This window comes from Taurulus bubalis, assembly GCF_910589615.1.
Source record: "Taurulus bubalis genome assembly, chromosome: 20".
Classification (NCBI taxonomy): Eukaryota; Metazoa; Chordata; class Actinopteri; order Perciformes; family Cottidae; genus Taurulus; species Taurulus bubalis.
The window spans coordinates 14,533,243-14,557,627 of NC_136608.1; the positions used below are offsets into that span (position 1 = coordinate 14,533,243).

At 42.6% G+C, this 24,385-nt stretch overlaps 1 protein-coding gene across 3 annotated transcripts in view; it reads left to right on the forward strand.

The window, feature by feature from the left end:
- anks1b (ankyrin repeat and sterile alpha motif domain containing 1B) overlaps window positions 1-24,385 on the forward strand; it is a gene marked incomplete at its 5' end in the record, with an annotated part of 183,893 nt that overhangs the window by 41,516 nt on the left and 117,992 nt on the right. For all 3 annotated transcript variants that reach the window (XM_079236213.1, XM_079236212.1, XM_079236214.1), the window contains 3 exons: window positions 6,344-6,424; window positions 8,797-8,953; window positions 23,226-23,378. In XM_079236213.1, coding sequence (XP_079092339.1) covers window positions 6,344-6,424; window positions 8,797-8,953; window positions 23,226-23,378 — 391 coding nt within the window. The remainder of the gene's footprint in view (window positions 1-6,343; window positions 6,425-8,796; window positions 8,954-23,225; window positions 23,379-24,385) is intronic.

Here is a 24,385-nt window from a genome sequence, read left to right on the forward strand (position 1 = left end):
AAGAAGAAAAAAAACATACGAGCCAATTTTACAAGAATGAGTTCAGCAAATTAGGGATTTGCCAGAAGCTGAGGAGGAGGGCGAGATCTCAGACAGCAAAGCTGCACAGGAAGCCTCTTATTCAAATGTTTTGTGCGGCAAAATTGAAAAAAGAATTTTGATTATTGATATATTCAAATATGCACGTCCTCTGTAAATATTCAGACGTAGTAAAAACAGCTGTTTAATGTTCACTAACTCAAGAGACTTGGTATCCGTACCCCTTTTCCTCTGCATACGCCACACTGCACTGTTGATTTACTCAGCAGTGTAATTGCTGGAGAGCAGCAGCAGCAGCAGAGAGTGACACATCTGTGGAGTGAGAGGAGTGAGCTGGAGAGAGAGAGAGCGGGAAACACCTCTCTCCGTAAAAGCAGCGCAGGATTGCCCGTGGTGGAGTTTGTGCAGGTGCGAATGGGATTTCTCTTTCACGGTGTCGCAGGAAATGTGAAGCGAAAATGAGATTTCCGTCGTGCTGGCGGTCACACTGTAACCCGTGAAAATCCTCAGGCTGCATAATGTGTCTGTGTAGAGAGAGAGAGAGAGAGAGAGAGAAAGAGGGAGAGAGTTACATTCTCTCTGCAAAAATGTAATTGGCCTTTTGAGAGTTTACACACACACCTTGCACTATAATTGTCCCTCTGTGGTTGAGAGGATGTCACCTATGACACAGTCACAAAACACACCATTACATGAACCTCCTCCACACCTGCTCACCTGCGCACCTGCTCAAGACAGTGGGGTGTAAAGCAGAATATTCACGCCCTAAAGCATCATGGGGGATGGGCTGTCTCTTGGTTTGAACTTAAAGGGCCGGCTCTAAGACAAGACGTGTGGGTCCTGCAGGTCACATGGGTTGGTTCGCTCGCTCTTTATCGGCAGGTATCTCTTCCGCTTGTTGCTCAAAACAGGATATGAAGCGAGTCCACTTCCTGTCTGGCGTTATCCGCTCTGATGGCGAACACACCTCCTCGTCACATTGGTTCCCTTTTTGATTTCCTGTGAAGTTTTTGGTGTTGCTCAGCCGCCCGTTTACAGCCTTTTTTAATTCTCATTTCATGCGGTGACGTTAATATCAACAGGCTGTTGTTGGAGTCAGTCGACTTTAACTTCCCCTCGCTGTAAAATAAAAAAATGAAAAAAGGTTCCAGGACTACAAAGATTTCCCCAATTCCTGCGCTCCTTTTCCTTTGAAGACAACGCTTTGCTTTGATGTAGCGTGAACTTTGCTGCTACGTGACTCCGGCTTTAATATCCACGGTGAGAACCGGATCTCGTTCTGAAACGCCCGAATGAGACGTTTGCATTCAAAATGGGAAAAATCTTTTTACCGCTCGAAATACATTACAGCTCCTCACGTAATAGATGACATTTCCAAAGGGTTTGTTAGTCATTGCAACATTTTTACATCGCTTGAGGTCATGTTTTTTTGTGCAAATGGGATGCATAGAACTTTAGTATAATACAACTTTTTGTGGAGCATGAATCAGCTTCCTGTTTGTGTTTGAGCAGTGTTCAGAAATGACGAATAACCTTTTGTATAAACACAAAGTCATTAATTCAAGTTTAAAATAAGCTAATACTCCTTAATGCGCTTCTTTATTACCTCATAAAGACTTTCTTTTTTGCTTTTTTGCTTTTCCAATATGATGTTATGTGTGCTGTGCCGTGGTAAAGTGATGGAAAAGGCCCCCATGCTGTAACCGAAGAAGGGTTCAAACAGAGGCCAGTGCCGCTCGGCATGCTGGGAGGCCCTTTTCACGACATTTGACCCTTTAACCTTTTCAGTGCTTTAATTAATAAGAGTCTGCAGCGAAGGAGAGGAAGACTCAGAGGACGGAGGAGGAGAGCAACTAGCACGATAACACTCGATCACCATGACACTGGGATGTAAATGGATGCATGGCAGCAGCAGCTCTGGAGGTTAATTGGGTGGGACGTCGTCTACATATAATCCATTAAGAGTCTGCATTCTTGCAGCAGCACCTCCACCTCCATTATCTAATCGCAACTCGCCCTCTAATTCTATTTGAACTCCGCTGGATGCTTTTACACTGAGACTGAAAGTGCAGGAAACAATGGAGGAGCGAGGCGGCACCGAACCGAGTTTGGGAATCTGGAGGTGGAGCCTGGCAGAGCAGAAATGAATCAGTGCGATAAGAAAGCGGGTCTTGCTAGGCGATCCACATTTATCAAGGCGCTTGTTATCCAATGTGCGATATTTGTTTTTCTAAATGGCACAGTCTCTGTGTTTCTTTTGTTATTAATGTTTTACCTTCTGGCAGTTTTAAGCTGCTGTGGACTCAATAAATGTACTTGTTGTCATAGACTGTTTGTGCAGCGGTGAAGAATGCAAATGCATATTAAGCACAACAAAGCAGTGTTAGCCAACCAGAATCAGTAAGGCTCCATATTTTGTGACACATAGGATCCGAGTTGCTAAAACTTAAACATATTTTTGGATGGATGTCTGTGTTGGGGGATGTTTCGCTGATGCTTTTGTTGGAGAAGAAATAGAAAGATATCTTGTGAATCCGTAGGTTGTGGGCGTGACGGAGAGCTAACGTGTTCGCCTGTAGCATATAGCTAACGAGCACAAGAGCTACAAATGTGGTAAATGTTCGATATTTATGAGAGATATTGATATTTAGTAATGTTGGGCTTTGGAGTTTGACGCATGTACAAATGACATACATCTTATTGTAGCCTGTGCTCTGCTGTTTAATCTGGTACGTCACATCCTTATGTTCACTTAGAATGCAATATTGGATTACCCATCCCCCGAATTGGGGGGCATTCGGGCTCGATCTCAATTGCTTAAACTATTGGTGTTTTGTAAAGATTTGGTTTATTTGAAAGATTTTAACGATAAAATAATGCCATTGTATAATGTTTTTATTAACTATCATTAAAATGTTGCTAGTTTTCTTAGTTGCTCAGACAGCGGGCGGTACGAGCCGTGAGTGGTGATATTAGCGTGTTGCCATTTCAATTTTCTAATGTAACACACTATTTATTTCACTTTTATATCACTAATGGTGTTCGATACATCCGAATACAGCAGTAACATACGCTAAATGAACCAAAATAATGCTCTGTGCCCTCAAATCATCATGCAATATTTGCGCATTATTTTATTGTATTTTTCCATAATTTGGTCATTACCTCGGCCGTCCCAAGGCTGATTTGAGTAATCAAATCTATAGTAAAGTCTATAGTGTCCATATATGTCTACAGTAATATCAAAGAACTGTTGTGGGAATATCAAATAGAAGAGTAGAACAGTAGAAAAGAAAAATACCAAGCATAACACCTATAAACTCACCACTTCATACGCCTGTGTGTCTACCGAAAGTCCAGTATTCACTCTTTTTCTCAGTTTTGGTCTTAATAATAATAATAATAATTGTAATAATACATTTATGCGTTTTATACGTTTATATTGTACTAAGTAATTTAAGTGCTCAAAGATGCAAACACATTTAAATGAGGGCAAAAAGAATACAATTAGACAATAAAAAGATAGTAGATGTGATAATATATCATTTAAATTTTTTTTAAAGATCAGAGCCCGTTAAGAATAATTAAAATGAGGGAAATAATAAGAATAAATAGTCGGCTGTCGTTTGAAAATGATATGAGCCATAAAATCAAAACGTGAGCTCCAAGAAGCAAACAATCAGTGCAATGATGCCGAGTTTGGTTCTTTATTTATACATTTATTTGAGTCAGTGTTCATGTTTTTATTATTAATTAAGCGTTTCTATCTGTTGTAAAAATCTTTCTTTGGTTGTTATTTGACTCCAGAAAGTGTTTGGACACAGTGAAAGCAAAACACAACACCTTGTTCAGCTCACAACGAGACACACACACACACACACACGGAAAAAGGTTTACACATTCCCTCACAAGGTGTCCACATATATTTGTTTGTGCAGGTCTCGGGTATGACTGCTCTGTTTGTGCATTAATGCGGTGCATTTGTGTGTGTGTGGGTGTGTGGGAGCGTCGAGCGCTGTTCACATGAAAGACTCATTGTGCAGCAAGTTTGTTTTAATGAAGCGCTAAAAAACAGCACAGGCACGTTTGTGTGTGTGTGTGTGTGTGTGTGTGTTTGTGTGTGTGTTCAAGGTCGGGTTTGTTCGGTGAACAGCTATCGGATATAGAAACAGCTCACGGGGAGTTCAGGAAACATTAGCTGTGTTTTCATCTCAGTAGTTTGATGTGATTAATGAGGTATTGAGGTAAAACACACAGTGGGAATGGAACATTTTGATAAAACTGACATTGCAATAGCAGGTTAGTGCTTGTTTTTAAGGTAGAAATATATGTTGGTGTTTGAAATGACTGAACCTGCAACTTCTTTGAACACCACACCTGTAGTATAGTGTTCCATTCTTCTGTTGTTGTTGTTGTTGCTGTTAGCGTTAGCGTTAGCTAATGACTGTCAGTGTGACATGCTAGAACAACAGTTATTTGACCACAGTTAAGGACATATATTTAGAAAAAGAATCCATAAAAGAATAGATTTTTATACCTTTTTTTTCTCCTAGATTAGATGCATTTTAAGCATCTTTGAATTGGTTGGTGTTTGTTGTTTTATTTGAGTTAAAACCTCTCTGCTGTCCGTCTTCCTTCATTTCTCTGTAGCAGCGCGCGTGAAGTTATGTGGCAGTAAAAGACAACAGAGATGTATTGATTTTCATGCTGGATGTTTGTGGATCTGGGGAAATAAAATCCATCCAAATATGCTTTGACAGTTGAGTTAAAACAAACATTCATTTGACTCGCATCACATTCCCTCAGTCAGTTTGCTCTTTTTAACAAGCCGTCCTTCGGGCTCTCCTCTAGGTCAGCGCTGAGAGGGGTCTGCAGAGCAGCGTGATCGATATGAGCACATCACACACACACACACACACACACACACACACACACACACACACACACACACATGCACGCACGCACACACACTCCCAGAGTGTAGAAATCAGCTGACCCATTGTAGAAACAAGCTTGTGGTCTCTAGCTGCGGCCTCCTGACCTCTGACCTCTGTGTATGTTACATGTTGTGTGTGTGTGTGTGTGTGTGTTTGTGTGTGTGTTTCAATGCACTTTTTTCTGTTTTGTTTCTTTTGTGACGTTGGTGTTAAAGAGTTCATCTGTGCACCATTGTTCTGGTTGCTTTTGGTTCTACAACACTTTTTTTGGGTGTAAAAAAGCAGCATTTTGTATTTAAGAGCACCTAGTTTGGGTTATTTTTTACTGCCATGATTTGTTTAAGCATTGCATGCAGCAAATTCAAAATGTTTTCACATCCTCAGCTACCAAATGCTCTATTGATCGATGTGCACTGTGCGCTCCATGCCCTTAATACCACTTCTAATTCTCATCTAGTTGCATGTGCGTGTGCACGAGCTCACTGTGTAACACCACAGACCTCCAAAAAGGAACACACAGTAAAAATAAGTCCTAATTTCCCGGGATACCTTTTCTCCAAAACTATTAAAAGGGGTCAAGATTTCAAGGTTGTGACTGGATTCACAGTTTTAGTGATTAATGACATGAGAACAGTGCAGTTTAGAGACTAAATCGCCTTAAACTGGAAACCGTAATGAACCTATTTGAACAAATCTGCAAAACATAAATCAATATTCCCCAGTCCTACTTAATGTGCTTTTAGAAATAGATACTGGGAGACTCTGCTCTCGGTGTCAGAAGCAGCTTTAAATAAAAGGTGCAGTCGCTTGATTCTGCTTTCCAGCCCAGAGCTGGACTGGAATCCAACTAATTAGCACTTCTCTCTGACGCGCTCAGAGGAGTTCATGTGAAAAAGAGAGGTCATATAATTATAGCCCTGGGAAAACCCGGTTCTCTATTTGTGTGTGAGTGTGTGTCTGTGTGTATTATGTGTGTATATGTGCGTATAGCTGGCTATTATTATGAGATTCTGTGTGTCTTGGTTTTATTTGCATGCCTTTTTGCACTTACTTTCTTTAAATGCCAATATGATGAAATGGGACTTGGACTCTTCTAACTCCAAACCCACATTATAAATTATACTTCTCGCCTCGGGGGACCAAAATAAAACTCTTTTGTGTGAAGAAACAACTGAAGAAACAAAACCCAGTACTTTAGACAATAAACTCTAAAAGCCCTCTTTGAGAGAGCGTTCCTGACCTCCTTAATCTTGTTGAAAGTGCTCAAAACCTTGTTATGTGTGTGTGTGTGTGTGTGTGTGTGTGTGTGTGTGTGTGTGTGTGTCCATTTGAGGAGTAATTCTGATGTGTCGTTGTTTTCTCTCCAGCATGTGGAAGGGCCTGAATGTCAACTGCACAGACAGCACAGGATACACACCTTTACACCATGCTTCACTTAACGGACACAGGTAAGGCTGTCTTTGTGTCTTTCATGAGTATTTAAACAATATATAAGTGTATATGAATGTGTATTATATATGTGCAAGTGTCTTGTGTATCTTTAGACTTGAACCATCAAGTTATTGGTATGTTTGTTTGATAAATTAGAAACAATCAGTCATGGAAATGAGTGTTGATTAATTGCCTGTTGAATCATGTTGTATATTGGATTGCTGAAATGCCCAAAATGTACAATAAACAGTGCAGTCAGGGGGAAAGTCAGAATCTTTCTGATTCTTCCTTTGAGACCTGTTAGCAGTTACACTGTTAAAAAATGATATAAACACTTGTTTTTTCCCCAATAAGTTAGCCAAACTAGATAACCGCTATGAGTCTTGTCTGACTGTGGAGTTGTCAGATGGGCTGAGCCCCGCTAACCTGCAACAAATATTGGATGCATGAGTGAAACTCCAGTCTCCTGTAGAGCGTTTTCAGAAGACTTCATTGGATGAAGCGTCAATGTAATCTTTGGTACATTAATGGCGCTTAAACGCTTTCACGTTATCGCCTTAAAGCAGTCAGACGCACCTGTGCAATCAATAGTCCAAAACACTGCATTTTAGACCCAATACTTCTGCTTCAGTTTAACTGTGTGTGTCTGCAGTGCAGCTTCCCTTTCTTCACCTGGGCCCGCTGAGATGAATCCGTTACACGGTGTGTGGATTAGCTGCAAGCCGGACCGCTATCCCAGCTCGCCGCAACTGAAGGATTAGTGCTGTGTTTTGGGGGCAATTATGTGGATTTTCCTCATTCAGATCAATCGGAGAGGAGAGGAGGGATGGAGGGGAAAACTGCAGCCTCAGAGTGAAAATTGGGGCGCCCCAAAAAAAAAGCTTCAGAGGAATGATTTAACGTTTAGGTGGGAAAGCAGAACGAGAACTGGCAATTAAGATAAAGACAGAGGAAACCTGCCAACAGGCTGTGCTGTATTCAGAGATTCAATAGTTTTTTTTGGATCATTTTAATAGCAGTTTTTTTTTTTTTAACCACATGAAAAGGCCCAATCGACGCAGTGAAACACTGAATATTCTCATATTTGACCTAGAGATCCTCCCGGTAGGATTCTGCTGTACTACTGCCACTTACACCGTGAGTGATATATAAATATGATAAAATATTAATTAAAAAAGCAGTTTATTAGCCGTCTGTGCGCTGCCCTTCTCGCTCCTCTGTTTCTTCCCCGCTGACATTTTGAATGCAAATGAAGCACTTCACCTTTTCCTCCTCAGAGGGCGGCGACAGCTTCAGCTGAAGACTTCTTATGAAACAGTATTGCTGACATTAAAACCTGAGCAGCAGCTAAGTGGACTTCCAGCACAAACAAACCCAAAGCACTATGACTTGTGTGATGGAGATCACGTCGTTAGAGGGAAACGGCGTTTCTCTTTTCTAAGTTGTTGCTCATTTCCAGTTGGATCAGCGCGTCCCGTACTGGGCCGTACGCTGATCATCCGTAACGCTGCAAATCCCCCCGTGACCTCGGCCCGCTTGAGTCCAGGCGCTTCAAGTGGGAGCCAACTTGTTGCTGACCACGTCACATGACCGCATGCGGATCAGATCAGGCCAGCCAGAGAAGCAGGAAACACCAGCGTGTTTTTTTTTAGCTGTGAGGTGCAGAATTATTGCAGTTTATTCAGTCTTACTCAGTTTGTGTTTCATATATCTCTTTTCCTCTTGAATGTCTTCAAGTTCAAATAGACTGTAAGGGGTTTTATTGAAATAAGAAATGGTTGAAGTTTGTGTAAAGTATGTAAAACTTCATCCCCAAAAGTCTTAGTTTGAATGCAGAGCCTAGAGGTGATAACTTAAATAACACGCGGTACAGAAACATATCCTGTGTTTTCAGATGATTTTTGCACGATGTGATTTTAAAGATAAAGAGTTATGAGATGCAAGAACCACTGTCACGCCTGCAGCACAGGGAGCAATGTTAACTGTTTGTTGCTGAAAAAAAAGAAGATAATTCTGTAGAAAATAGCATCAACCGATTTATTCAACCTGTGAACATGGATGCAGAATATTAGCGCAGGGCTCAAAACCATTTTCATCAAGTATTACTTGGATGTTTGTAATATTGTATGCGGAAAGGTTGCATTGTACTTTATGTACTGTAAGATAATAGTATATGTGTATATGTGGGGTAACGTTATAATATGTTTGATTTGGTGTCATGTGACACTTTCATGATTCAGATTCCAGGTTCTACCTCCCAGCTCTGCTTCTGCCTCCTCTCTCTCCATCCCTCCATCTTTTGATCTGTTGATATATTGACCCGTCTCTCTCTCTCTCTCTCTCTCTCTCTCTCTCTCTCTCTCTCTCTTTCTCTCTCTCTCCCTCCCAGGCAAGTGGTGCTAAAGCTGCTCCAGTTCGAGGCGTCCACCAACGTGGCCGACAGCAAGGGTTGCTTCCCGCTGCACCTGGCCGCCTGGCGGGGCGACGTCGACATCGTCCGCATCCTCATCCACCACCGACCCTCGCACGGCCGGGTCAACCAACAGGTAGCTGCCGCACTCCCACCATCATCATCCTCTTAAAAGCCTTCGTCTTCAGCGCCAGGAACCTTTTTATAGAACTGCATGAAGTCTTCCGTCAGTCCAACATGAAGCCATAATCCCACAATTACTATTGAATTTGAGCCTTTATATGTGTGTTGATAAATGACTCTTTGAAGCGTATAAACACATTAGTTATACGGCTTTATGTGTTAACAATATATGAAGCTAGATTGCAGCTGCTTGTTAATTGACAGTTGCTGTTATCCCTTCATTATGGTCTGTATCTGCTCTAAATGTCTCGGCCCTGGCCTTTGACTTTTCTCTGGGAACAGAGACTTACAAGACTCATAAGAGAGATTAAAACTTCATGTCTGGATTTAATGATGGAAAAATATCCATAAATCTGACCGGTCTCCATGTTGTATCCGCTTAACACTTCCGCGTTAAATGGTCAATTGTGGCTGAAAAAAACAACCTTTTCCCAGTGTGCTGAAATCACTCCAGAACAAGAATGGTCCTATCAGCCAAATTAAAGCCGAGTTCTCGCGTTGCATTTCTCGAGGCTTTCCGGTCGTCTCCTCTTGGCTCCGGTCCAAGAGAGCCGGTTCTTTACGGATCCCAGGGATCTCTCTCCGACAGCCGGGTGAGCCTCTCAGCTCAGGGAGCGTTGAACCTGCCACGGCTGTCATTCCTCATCAGCAGAAATGACCTCTTTCTCCTTCCTCCCTTCCTCGCTCTTTAATTTTTTTCTTCTTTTCTGTCCATCTCTGCTTGCAGCATGTTGATGATGTCACGGATCACGGATGCACTCTCATTTTAAGATGAGCACAAGGCACACGGGACGTGTTGATGGCTCTGATTGTCCTTTTAAATATTCCTACTCCTGATGGCGGTGCAGTAACGGACCCCCAGGTTATTGGAGCGTTATTTACTCTGCATAATAAGCACATTTTCCTCTGTCACCATTAGCCAAATCGTTTCCCTCCGAGAGTTGTTAGAGCCTAATTGTTTGCTGTGATAGATGGGTCCCTTGCCCCTGAAATAAAGAGAGTTGTCAGCAAGTGAACACGGGTAATTTTCTCTTTTTTTCTTTACCCCGTCAATAATTTGTAGAGCTGACACACAAGATGCTGACTGAGAGGATAGACGCTGACTTCAGTGCACAGTCTACATGACGACTTACTGACAAGACTACTGTTGTGTCTCGACTATTCGGTGTATGTGCTCATAAAAACTCGGCAAAGAGGATGTGTGCAGGACGCAGAGATGCAAGCTGTGACTGCAAAGCATCACAGTTTTGAGTTTATTGAGTACCAACAGATCGATGAACATCTCGTTCCATTGGGACAAAACCCAAGAATGGGTGCATTGATTTCAGATGTGTGTAATTAACAGACAAGACGAAGTATTTGGGCGTCAGGATTTACATCCAGTTGACATTTTGGTAGGAATGCAGATGTGCCGAGTGAGAAAAGGCCAGCAGCGTCTGAGAAAGCTCGCCACGTCGCAGGTTGACGGATCCCCGATGACGTTGTTCTATAAATGTTTTCATTGAGTCGGTCTACACTTTTTCATGTATTTGCTGGAATGCAACAGTCAACCTCAAATCAGAAAAAAAAAGTCATCAACAAGGTTGACGGAAGTCGGAAGCGGTATTGTCGGCTCCCGGCAGAAAAGAATCAGTCGTCAAAGAAGGTGCAATCCATCATATTTGACCCTTTGCACTTAGGATTTACACTCCTGCCCTCTGGTTCCCGCTTCAGACAAAAACTAGTAAAAGTAGAGCTTGAATTACATATAGGTGTCCATGCCTATTCACGTAATTATTGTAAAACCACTGCATTCGTTAATCAAGCTTGTCCTGGTCGTAAATACAGAGTGAAAGAGATAATAATAATAATGGCGCTTGGATATTCAGATCTGACAGAATCCCACTGGTTCGGCTGGAAGTTGGAAAGGAAGCTTTATTCTCATGTGACACCACTATTTAAGTCATCTAATTACACTGATCAGCTTTCCTTGTCTCTCTCTCTCTCTGTATCATACATCTCATTTTGCGCCTTGTTTATCACCGAGCTGGAAACGGCTGGTTTAATCTCCCCTGTTATCATCTCTCCCTCTTTATCATAAAACGCCGGTGGAAACACTCAGCTGCAGAGCTCCCATACGAAGGCCTCTGCCGCCTTTCACACTGTTGCACACAAAGACTACCAGCGTGCGGCGCTTTCGCATTCTTAAAGGCGCAGCGTTTATTTTTTTTGCCATATACGAGCGCCAACTTTTGCAGTTTAGCGGCAATTTTTAAAACGAAGCCACCTGTGTATTTCGCGATGCTGTGCGATGCGTATTTGTACGGTCGTCTTGCAGTTATGCGTCGTCGGTGCGATACAGTGCTTCTCGGCTTGCAGGCATACATCTGAAGGGAAGATTTATGTGGCGTGAGTGTGTTTACGATGCCCGAGCTCCATATTTCCCCGCTGTCTGTCTCGCCTGCTGTAGAAAGCAAGGCCTGCATACATTAGTCGGGTTGATATACGCTCACACCCGTCACCGAGACTCACAGCAAGCCGACGGCTGCACGCCACGATATCACTCTGCCCACGCACCGCAATGCTCGTGTCAGAGGTCGAGTGCATGTCCGTCTCTCTCCGGAGAGGCACACTGTTATGAGTCTTAATAATGGGGCTTTTTCTTACACGGCTGAGATAAACACCGCATTCTCCGCTCACCTTTTTGTACGCCGGGTGACAAATAGTGACGCGAGACTGTGGAAAACGGCGCAGGACGGAGCTGTAATGAGTCTGAAAGGTCTTGAGAAGGGAAAGGAAAAAAAAACAGGCGGAAATTGATGGAAAGAGAAGAAGGTGGAGTGTGGAGGTGGGCCAGTTGAACGCTGCAGCCAATAGCAGATTAATGGAGGCTAGTGGATATTATTAGTCGGCGGTAAACCAGTTCCAGCTCACTGTTTACTGCCTAATTGGTCCCAGTAGTTCCTATTGTTTAGTGTGTGCGTGTGTGTGTGTGTGTGTGTGTGTGTGTGTGTGGTCACAGTTATTGTCAATGATTTGACAGTAGAATATGATGACACATCAAAAGCACATTATACATTATATCACAGATCGCATTCAGGATCAGACCTCATTACACATACTACTGAAGTACCTGTCGTATACGAGATGGAAAAAGTACCTGTTGTATACAAGATGGAAGAAGTACCTATCGTATAAGAGATGGAAGAAGTACTTAAGGTGGAAGAAGTACCTATCGTATACCAGATGGAAGAAGTACCTGTCGTATACCAGATGGAAGATGTATCTGTCGTATAAGAGATGGAAGAAGTACTTAAGGTGGAAGAAGTACCTGTCGTATAAGAGATGGAAGAAGTACCTGTCGTATACCAGATGGAAGATGTACTTATCGCATACCAGATGGAAGAAGTACTTAAGATGGAAGAAGTTCCTATCGTATACCAGATGGAAGATGTATCTGTCGTATAAGAGATGGAAGAAGTACTTAAGATGGAAGAAGTACCTATCGTATAAGAGATGGAAAAAGTACTTAAGATGGAAGAAGTACCTAACGTATAAGAGATGGAAGAAGTACTTATCGTATACCAGATGGAAGATGTATCTGTCGTATAAGAGATGGAAGAAGTACTTAAGATGGAAGAAGTACTTATCGTATACCAGATGGAAGAAGTACCTGTCGCATACCAGATGGAAGAAGTACTTAAGGTGGAAAAAGTACCTATCGTATAACAGACGGAAGAAGTACCGATCATATACGAGATGGAAGAAGTACTTAAGATGGAAGAAGTATTTATCGTATACCAGACGGAAGAAGTACCTGTCGCATACCAGATGGAAGAAGTACTTAAGGTGGAAAAAGTACCTATCGTATAACAGACGGAAGAAGTACCGATCATATACGAGATGGAAGAAGTACTTAAGATGGAAGAAGTACCGATCGTATACGAGATGGAAGAAGTACTTAAGATGGAAGAAGTACCGATCATATACGAGATGGAAGAAGTACTTAAGATGGAAGAAGTACCGATCGTATACGAGATGGAAGAAGTACTTAAGATGGAAGAAGTACCTATCGTATACCAGATGGAAGAAGTACCTGTCGTATACCAGATGGAAGATGTATCTGTCGTATAAGAGATGGAAGAAGTACTTAAGGTGGAAGAAGTACCTGTCGTATAAGAGATGGAAGAAGTACCTGTCGTATACCAGATGGAAGATGTACTTATCGCATACCAGATGGAAGAAGTACTTAAGATGGAAGAAGTTCCTATCGTATACCAGATGGAAGATGTATCTGTCGTATAAGAGATGGAAGAAGTACTTAAGATGGAAGAAGTACCTATCGTATAAGAGATGGAAAAAGTACTTAAGATGGAAGAAGTACCTAACGTATAAGAGATGGAAGAAGTACTTATCGTATACCAGATGGAAGATGTATCTGTCGTATAAGAGATGGAAGAAGTACTTAAGATGGAAGAAGTACTTATCGTATACCAGATGGAAGAAGTACCTGTCGCATACCAGATGGAAGAAGTACTTAAGGTGGAAAAAGTACCTATCGTATAACAGACGGAAGAAGTACCGATCATATACGAGATGGAAGAAGTACTTAAGATGGAAGAAGTATTTATCGTATACCAGACGGAAGAAGTACCTGTCGCATACCAGATGGAAGAAGTACTTAAGGTGGAAAAAGTACCTATCGTATAACAGACGGAAGAAGTACCGATCATATACGAGATGGAAGAAGTACTTAAGATGGAAGAAGTACCGATCGTATACGAGATGGAAGAAGTACTTAAGATGGAAGAAGTACCGATCATATACGAGATGGAAGAAGTACTTAAGATGGAAGAAGTACCGATCGTATACGAGATGGAAGAAGTACTTAAGATGGAAGAAGTATTTATCGTATACAAGATGGAAGAAAAACAACTGTGCGGTCAGCAGGACTGAAGAACTGTAGACGGTTGAAGTGTAACACACTGTGTGTGTTTGTGTGTGAGAGCGACAGCGATAGATGGTGAGAGATTGCTTGTTTACTTGAGGTTTGCTCTCCGGGCCAAACGCATGTTTAGAAGACGGAGGCGTTGTTTGTTGTGCTCTCTCGGATTGACTCATGAACTGATGCCTCACTTAGATAATGGGTAGAAATAATACCGGATTTGACTTTGAAGCGTCACCTTTTGAAGCTGCTGGTCCTAAATCACAACATCCCTTTCAAGGATCCTGGAGTCCCACAGCGTCTGTTTCCTGTATTGATCTGAAAATGATGACAGAGATGTGACGGAGCGTGTTTTTACTCATCCTAAAAAAAAGTAAGCTAAGGGTCTGTCTGGAGAAGTAAAAGGAGTGAGTAAGCTGCTCGGGGGCAGCAGGGCGGACCTTGAAAAAAAGCATTATGAGTACCTCGGGTCAAGTCAAGAGGTGTGTACTAAAGAGAGCGATGACATTTCAATTATCTTTTGTGCTCTCAGATTTCACAATTCTTCCCTTTTGGCCTTCATGAATCACATTTTGAGAAATGGCGACGAAGCCACAGAGCGGCACGGCATCCTGTGGAGTGCTGGTCAACAGTTCCACCTGCGACATCTGACAAAAGTGCCCTTTTCACGCCACCTGGTCACATCTTTACCTGAACCATTTTGAAGAAAATTCATGGTGCGTTCAAGGAGGCTCCGAAAAAAGCAGCGAAAGCTCTGCTGCGGCACGGATTAAATCTCAATGACAGCTAATAAGCAGAATGTGGCTGTCTCCTCTTTAAATAACCTTCCTGTTTGACAACTTTATGTCTCATTTTTCTGCAGCTACATAATTCATAACTCGACAGCAAAATAAAGAAGACCTCGAGCATGTTTTCAATTTAATTTGCGTGTAAGACGCAGCCGGCTGTGCCCCTTGCTCCGAGGCTCTCTGGCTCCGGGATTTGAAACCAGCAGCACTTAAAATAAAAACACGTATGCTGGCCGACTAATGAAGACACATTTTACCCCGAGGCGATTGCCCACAGCACAGCAGGACTATCACAATTATTGTGTGTGTGTGTGTGTGTGTGTGTGTGTGTGTGTGTGTGTGTGTGTGTGTGTGTGTGTGTGTGAGAACCAGCAGAACAACATCTGGGCTTCCTCTGTATGGGGCCTCTGGACTCGTCAATCTAAGGGTTATTCTGTGTGTGTGTGTGTGTGTGTGGGTGACGGACGAGGTCAAGTATGTCCCTCTGTGCTGCAGATAGACCCCAGGAATGTTTTCTTTCCCATAAACAGAAGTACAAGTCCTTTCTCTCCCCTTCTTGTCCTCCTCTGTTTCCCAACGCCTCCCCTTCTGTTCTCCCAAAGGAGGAGGAAGGAGGCCAGCAGCACACAATCAAGGCAGATAATAAGAGAGATTAAAAGGGAGCGTTGCATGTTGGGACATCTGTGTCCACGAATGCGTGAAATACTGCAGGCTTTTCTCCAGGTGCAGCAAGGCCTTCTGGGAGTCCAGAGGCTGTGGGAACTAAGACAAAGGTAAAAGGTCATGAGGTGGCTCGCCTGCTGTGTGTTTCCACCAATGTCTTTCTGTGTGTGTGTATGTGTGTGTGTGTGTGTGTTACACTTGCGGTAATTTCATGCCCCATCATGCACACATGTTGCTACCACACGTGAAAATGAAACCATGTGCTTCCTAGCTGAGAACACATGGCACTACGAGAAACCGCCCTGGGAAAGTTCTTGTTCAAACATCGCCAACCAGCATGCCCGCCGCTTGCCAAAACACACACACACACACACACACACACACACACACACACACACACTCATAGGCACACGAGGCCAACGGATGTTTTCTTATGAGCAATCGGGTTTTACAAAAGTGTTGTTGTCATATGTTTGCCACAGCCTGGCGCTCCGTCGGCAGCGGGCTCCCTCATTAAAGTTTAGTAAAAATAAATCTCGCCCTTATTCAAAACAAACTACAGCCCCGAGTGCTTCTTGCGAGCCGAGAGCAGATTGTGCGTGAGCGTGTTAATCGAGGTGTTATATACGAAGACGATTTCCCCTTTGGTATTTTAACGGAAAATGCAAATATGGTTCCCCTTCAAGTCGCTAACCCGACCGGGAGATCAAACAATTAAACAATTTCAACGACAGAGCAGAAACCTTGAAGCTGTGAGGGAACAGAATGAATCTCTTTAACCATCGGGTCGAATCCCACTGCTCCTCTGAACACCTCCTCATCTTTTGTCGGACTAAAAGCAATCCAATTGAATTTCCTTGATTGAATTCCTTGCATCTTTTCATCCATATATGATTTCTCATATTCAGATTGTATGAGTTGGTCTTCACTAGTCAAAGATGATAACATTCTAAATGAATTTAATAAGTGAATACATTTTTGAGTTATGCATAGACATGTAGATCCAGTAATATGTAATTGTAACAGTGCCTGAAGGTTGTCAATTTATTGTTAAATTGTAATCAGTGAAACATAAAATATGAACAAATAGCCCTATAAGCAGCAGTCACCAGTTTTAAAGTCAATACTTTCCATGGAAAATGGTCAAAAGCATCTTTATTCGTGGAGAGGGAATTTAATCAATTATTTTGCCACTATTTTGATTAAATGTTGATGTCATTTATCATGCAAGTGCTTTTTCTTTTCTTTTTTTCTTTCTTCTATTTTTTTTTACGTCTTTGTTCACTGAATATTTTTGGCGTTGTTTGGGTTCTTTCTCACCTTGGCCTCGAGGAAACATGCGATGGCCGTTTTTCACTGTTTTCCGACATTTTGTAGACTAAAGAATTTAATCATTTTTGAATCAATGGAAATAGTTAGCGGAAGTGCTGTGTACTAATTCCCATCGGTAACTTGTGCGTTCTTCTTCCTCTTTCCACCTCTCAGTCTGTACATATTCCTGTCTCATGTACTGAAAGATTCCTATTCGTTCATCTTTTTATTTGGACAACATATTTGTTCCAAGCCTTTAAGGCTGAAACAAAGGATGGCCATTTTAATTATACATTTCAAATTTACGAGGAGGAAAACTACAAGCTCAAGTATACAGTAATGTATACTGTCATTAAAAACAGATATTTTGTTAGCCCCTAAGCTAGGCTAGCTAGCATCTACTAAGAAGGGGGAAGCCTAGCTTGCTAACGTTAGCTTACGAGGAGGAAATATACAAGCTCAAGTATACAGTAATGTATACTGTCATTAAAAACAGATATTTTGTTAGCCCCTAAGCTAGGCTAGCTAGCATCCACTAAGAAGCGGGAAGCCTAGCTTGCTAACGTTAGCTTTGATTCCCGCTAGATGATAATTGGCACTGCCACAAAAAACAAAAAAAAAGAATGCACCTCACATTTCTTCAAAATGTCTTTTGCTGATTACAATTTTGACCAAATAAGAAGAAACGCTTCTTCACATTCAACAGACTGCTGAATAAAAGCAACAGCAGATGTAAAACGTACACATGGACACGGAGGAATGGCTCCGTATAATAAGAGGAATAAGAGAGTTTCACCTTGTGCGTCTGGTGTCTCTCCGCCTCTATTTGTTTACCCAGCTGTCCGCGGGCAGCGCTGAGCTGCTGGGATTATGAGACGCTGTAAAGCAGCCGAAGCTCATCCTGCATATCAGTCCATCAGCATTAACACGGTGTGTGTGTGTGTGTGTGTGTTCAAACAAATACCTCTGCGCTCCGTTCGCTCTGGTTTCATTTCAGCCCCGGCCCGTCAGATAAGCGCAGCTTATTTGCATGGACGCTTGTTCGGTCCCACGTGGACGAACTCAGCCGCCGCCGATCGTGTTTACGAGTGCTCGAGTGCATTGTGTGTGTGTGTGTGTGTGTGTGTGTGCTCGAGTACATTGTGTGTGTGCGCCCTTCAGGAGAATGCAGGTGCTATGCTACATGGGGAGTAAAGATTTATCACCTTCCTTAAACGCGAATAAAACCCACGCAGATACTTTTCATGACGTACATTTTTACATTTATGACCATTAGCTGTGAATCAGCGTCATATATGTATATGCGCTGACATCCATTTGCACGGGCATGCCAATAATGTGCTGCCATGCCATGCTGATGGGTCATTAGTAGATGGCTGTTGCTCAGGGCTCAATCAGCAACAATACACAGAGTGCGAGATGATATCGGAAAGCTGTCAGAGCGAGCGTAATGGAAATATATAGCTGGCTCTGAGAACACGGAGGGATTCTCTCTCTCCTATTTTTCTCCATCTCCTTCTTCCTGTCGCTCTGTTCATCTATTTGTCCTCCTTTCTGTCTGGGCTGTTTCAGGCTGCAGAACGGGTGATCGGCAGCACCAACAATGTCTCCAATCTACGTCCCAGTGGTTTCATGTCCGTGTTGAGCATTTGTGTGTGTGTGTGTGTGTGTGTGTGTGTGTGTGATAGAGAAATAGCTTGTTTAGCTTTGTATGTGTGTGTGTGTGTTAAATCAGAAAATGTAGTCCCTATCATCCCGTTGGAGGCCTGATCCGCGATCCAAATGTAAATAACCAGATGTTGAGGAAACAATCTCACCATTCTTTCATTGGCTGTTCTGGAGCTTTTGATTGGATCACATGACTTTCATCAGCAGATGGGAGGGAGTTGCTCGGCTGTCAAGGAAATGTCAATTGTCAAGGGTTCAAACAGTAGTTGATGAAACAATCTTTCCAAAAGCTCAATGCTGTAGATTTCATTGATGCCCACAATTATCTTCATGATGAACAACCCACATTAAACCACCAGAATAAAAACTGCTAATCCTCCTAAAATCCTTTTTAATACATTAGTTCCCAACACAACCTGATCTCAATGTTTTCTGCCCGATTAACAGAACAGAAAAAGACCTTTTCTGTAATCTTTGCATTTTTACGTAAGTATAGAAAAGTACCTCCTCACACCATTCATTATTTAAACACATCAATCTCCCTGGTTTCACTCCGAACACGCAGGAGCTCATGGTTAGAGAGGTATAATGTTTAGAATGAAGAGCCTTCTTAATTCTATGAAGCAGCACAGTAAGATACCAGGAATCAGAATATAAACAATAAGAATACACATATTCTATCTTGGTTTGGTATCCACGTCCTCTGATACTTTCTGCCATGTGCCAACGAACTTTTCTTTCATTCTCGAGAGTAAAATGATACCCTCATAACTTCCGTCTCCTGTCAGTGCCAGAAACCCACATTGCGTACGATGTTGAGGACGGCATGTCGGGGTCAAAGTTCAGGTTGGTTAAGCTTTTGGCTGAGAGCCCACTTTCCACCAGCGCTGGCCCCTTGAAGTCGATTAGTCAGCGTTCGGTCCTTTTGACCCGAGTTTTTTTTTTGCATGCTGAATGTTTTATTTTGAAGAAACTTATAAGCACATCTCTGGTAAAACCCAAGATTTAAAGTGGTGCATTTGAAACTCACTGTTACTGAGTGTGAAAGCCCAGAGAGGCAAGAAATATTCAACCAGTGAGACAATGTTTAAAAATAGATTTTTGCTTTATTTTAAGGAGCCACAAGCCCCCAAAAAAGAAGGTTTTGAGACTTCAACTAGATCCAAGTTGTTATTTTCCTTGATAACTACACTTGATAACCACTGCCCTAAATCATTGTTTTTAACTTTTAATAGATTAATTATATTCTCCACTGCATTGCTATTCTAAATACTGGCTGTAATGATCCCTGTTACCCCACAAGTATCGGGCAGCACAAAGAGGGCAACACACCGTAGTTTGCAGGTCCGTAACAAGCTTTATTTTTGACAGGTATAGTGCAGGTATGCCTGGGTTGTCGTTTCCTCGACTGTCAGCCGTTCCACCGTCTCTGCTACCTCTGTCCCCACTCCTCCTCAACCACTGCTTATATGGGAGACACAGCCCCATACACACAAACAATTGCACCCAGCTAAGGCTGATCACGCCTCATCCCGGCACCTGTTCCCTGAGTCGCTTCTCCCCTCCCCCTCTGCAGCTGAGCTAACCACGCCCCTGCCACCACACTAGCAAATAAAGACTGATTGTGCTGCATGTGTGGTGGTTTGGGACTTTGGGATCACATTGATAAAGACAGTGTATATATACTACAGATTAGATAAGATGACACTTAAATGATCCCTTGGTGAAGATCAGTCACTCCAGTTGAAAATAGTAATATCGAATATCCACACAGGAACGGAGCAAATGGAGTTTATTAAACATCGTGCAACCAACAATTACACCAGCAAACTGTGAAGAATGTGAATTACAGTGTGCACGAGTGTGTGATTATTGTGCTTTCAGTACGGTGGACCTGCAATCAGACCCGCTCTGGAAGCTTCCACTGCCATCACTGGAGAGGGGTGTGTGATCCGGGAGGGGGGGATAGATGCATCTGATTGGCTGAGGAGGAGGGAACGCTCCGAAGCCCATTTGTTGGTGTTTTCTGCAGCTAGTGTGTGTGTGTGTGTGTGTGTGTGTGTGTGTCTTCATACAGGGGGCTCTTTCCCTCCGTATTCACACGGACAGTATCTCTTCATCTCTCTCCCTCGCTGCTCAGAGGGGTGCATGGAAGCAGGGAGAGCTGGGAGATGGAAGGGGGCGAGGCTCCGGGGAGAAGGAGCGCAAGGAAAAAGGCGTGAGATGAGATCTGAGATCTGAGTGTGTTCATGCTGATTCATCATGGAAGCTTGAGAGGGGTTTTATTTTTACAAATGTGGCATGTCTGTGTTTTGAAGCATGAAACAGAATATTATCATCTGTCAATCACATGAAAAGGTGAGCTCGTCTTCAAAGAGCAACTCAATAATCACCTGTATTCCTATATTTCATGTCACACAGTCGGCCCGACATTGTGTTCATGTTCAATTTTTCACTCTCTTGTTGGGAGCAACCTTATTATGTTCTGTAGCGAATTATATAGACTTTTTTTTCAGTTTTACTTTCATGAAGATTGAAGAAATACGTCGACTAGCTTTGTGTTATTTCACAAGTTGTCTCAGGGAAGATGACGTTACTATTCACTACGGTGCAAACTATACTTTGATTGGTTGATTGACTCTCCAAGTGGTGGAAATAGCTGTACAAAGGTTCTGTTAATAGGGTGACTATTTCCTGCCAGCCTTTATTTTGTAAGTGCCTTTGTATGTTTCGGGTCCTCTTATTTTGAAGGCCTCCTGGCGAGACCGGAAGTAGATGCTAATCTCATAACTTGACTTCTTATTAAAAGTACGTTAATTGATGGGTGTGTACTGAAGGAAAAGGTGTTCATAAAGTAGAGTCACTTTATGAACGGGAACAAGGTACGTTGACTATATGTTTAGTGACTTTCTATCTTAATGAACCCATAAAAGTGTGGTTAAATGTATTGTAATAAGATGCTAATGCTAGCTGGAATGGGAACGGCTAAACTGCCGCGCGGTAAGGTTATGCTAATGCTAGATTTCAGCCTTCATATGGGCCTTTTAGGAAAGAGAAAATGTTGTAATAATGTCCACATGTATAGCTAAAAGTCATCTAATTAATGTTTACACTCGTCATGTATGTTTTATTTGTTCCATAGCTCTTCTGGAGATTGATTGTGAAGGAGAAAATTATATATTTGTCAAAATAAGGCTGATGGTTGAACATGAATAAAGGCCTCTGGAAACATCAGTAGAGCTAGTAGAGCTTGATGTCTTTGTTTGTTGACATCAGATCTTGTGGGACGATTCCTACTTTCTCTCTCTTTCTAAATAATTCCTTCAGTTGCTCGACCTCTTTCCTGCCTCCTCTCCTCTTGTCTCCTCTTGCTTTTGTCCTCCCCCCTCCTTCCTTTTTCCACTCTAGTGTTCAATTCCAGCAGCTTACTTAAAATGTAGGTTTTGCTCTTGGACAAACACCGGCAACAACACAGCTACACACACACACACACACACACACACACACACACACACACACACACACACACACATTCCCTGTTGTTACTTTGCTTTATCCCCTTTGATAATATGCTCAGAAGCCTAAATGCAGACAGCATGTGCTTCCATCACGTGTATATATTAATATACGGGTGCCAGATTATCTTTTTTTAACTATATACTGTAGGAACATACACATATTGCTCTCTTTATCTTCATCTCTTTCTTCTCCCCTGAAATGGTGATCCATCTCGTCTCTCCCTCCTTTCTCGGTGTCCCTGTGCTCGTTTTTTTTCCAGTCAACACTGGGCTGTTTCCACCCAGCGCTGCAGGACCCCGGGGACCACCAACAATGTTCTCGTCCCGACAGGACCCCAAAACAGCCAAACATCCTCTAAACACAGAGGGCTTTCCAGGTTCAAAATAAAATTAAAGCGACATTTTGGACCAAAGTGGCTGCATCGCACTCCAGAAGTCTGACTTTGATAAATGTGTTAGAGTTTGGCTGAATCGCAGCTCTGTTTTCTATCACATGAATTTACAGTCTGGCTTTTGGTTCCACGATTTAGCATTTATAAGCAGTGTTTAAAGATGGGATGAAATGTATTAGTTTGCAAATATAAGTATCATGTATATTTGCATACTAATGACAAAATAGTAACAAATAAAAGTTTTTTATATGCTATCCTTACGTCTGCGTACATGAGGTTTAAACTGAATTTAAACAAATGAACGGTAACTTGTGAGAAATGAATTTAAAGGAGTCATGTAACAACGCGCATCATGTAGCCTTTTGGAATGAGAATTGATGCTTTTTAATAAGGCTCTTAGTCCATATTCAGTTCCTTCTGAATATGTTGAATGGAGGCCGACGGGCTCAGCTGTCGGGACCAAAAAGGCCCAGAGGGTTTGAGAAAAACACTTTGTTCTGGACCATCTCTCTTCTGTTTCGCGGACAGGAAGCTGTAGATTTCCCCCGACGGCGCTCACAAACCTGACACGCTTCTGGAATTTGTGCATGCAGAATGATATACTGACCGAGACGTGCGCTTCCTACCAGTAGCGTAAATGTACGTCTTGAATTTCAGTGTCAGTGATCCGATTGATGAATAAAAACGATTTTTCTTCTTCCTTCCTCTATCTCCATCCTCATTTTCCCGACTTCTAACTCACCACCTTCTTATTTTCCATGCTATTAATCACCTTATCTTTCACCTCCCTTTCTTCTTGACCTTTGACCTTCCCTCCATCCTTCTTCTGTTATGTTTTCCACTCTCTTACTCTCTGCCCACTCTCCATCATTCCCATATTTCCTGCATCCACTCCCACCCCCCTTCTCTCTCCTCCACCTTTCCCCTCCGTCGATCCTTCTTTCCTTTCATTCTCCCGCAGAACCATGAGAGGGAAACGGCGCTTCACTGTGCGGCCCAGTACGGACACTCGGAGGTGGTGTCAGTGCTGCTGCAGGAGCTGACCGACCCCACCATGAGGAACAGCCAACAGGAGACCCCTCTGGACCTGGCAGCGCTGTATGGACGGCTGCAGGTCAGTGAGAATGCATGAAGAAATATACATATATATATATTGTGCTGCAAAGGCCAGAAGATGAGTGCTGTTTTGAGTTGGAATTTCTCATCTTGTTAAATGTTCCTGTATTACTTTTAATAGTGTAGATATTGCGGAAATATAAAGGACCTAGTCTATAAACTAGACATGTACCGGAATGTTTTGAGTAGTTTCTAAAAGATAACAGTGCACATTTGTTCCTATTCAACATGAATTTCAAGTAAAGAATCATTTATTCAGCATGCATTATAGGCAACTCATTACTGTCGAAGACTTTGCACCGTCACATATTTTGAACTTTAGATAAACTCAATACAACTTACATAAGGTGGAGTACATCCAGTCACTGTTTACGTTTTCCCTTCATTTGTTACCTGGAAGGCTCAGCCGGCACATGAGGATCCTGTTGACTTTTTGCTGTGTCCAGAAGGGGAGAAGCTCAAATCCCAATATACTAACTAGAGGGTGGAGATCCAGAAGGATACGAGGGTGCAACTTACCCCGAATAACATTTAATTTGCACTAAACGATGAAGTGCAACTCCAGCTAAATTCATATTAAAGGTTCAACTCTGTTAAGGTAGATTTACGTCACCAGGCTCCATCCAAGCAAACCGGTAGTGTTAACGGGGTGGGAAGCTGGTGAGGGATCATATCTCTCGGAGGCATATACGAACCTCTGCGTGCGTTACGGATCCGCTTTGGCACGGGAACGGGAGCAGCTGGTGACTCGATCTGGGCCTCCTCCAGGACAACAGCAGCGACGAGGACCGCGCTGCATGAGAATGAGCGGCTCAAAATATAAACGCCCTCAAATACGACAGGTGGACATTTTTTCTAGAACTGCCACTTTACTCTTTTAGGAATGTGAGAAAACGTACACACATCACAGGGGGGGCAGCTTCACGGTGAGGACTCGTGTGCCACAAGTGCCTGCTGATGCTCAAATGCAATCACACCTCCTCTCTGTAAGGTAGTGAGTAATTG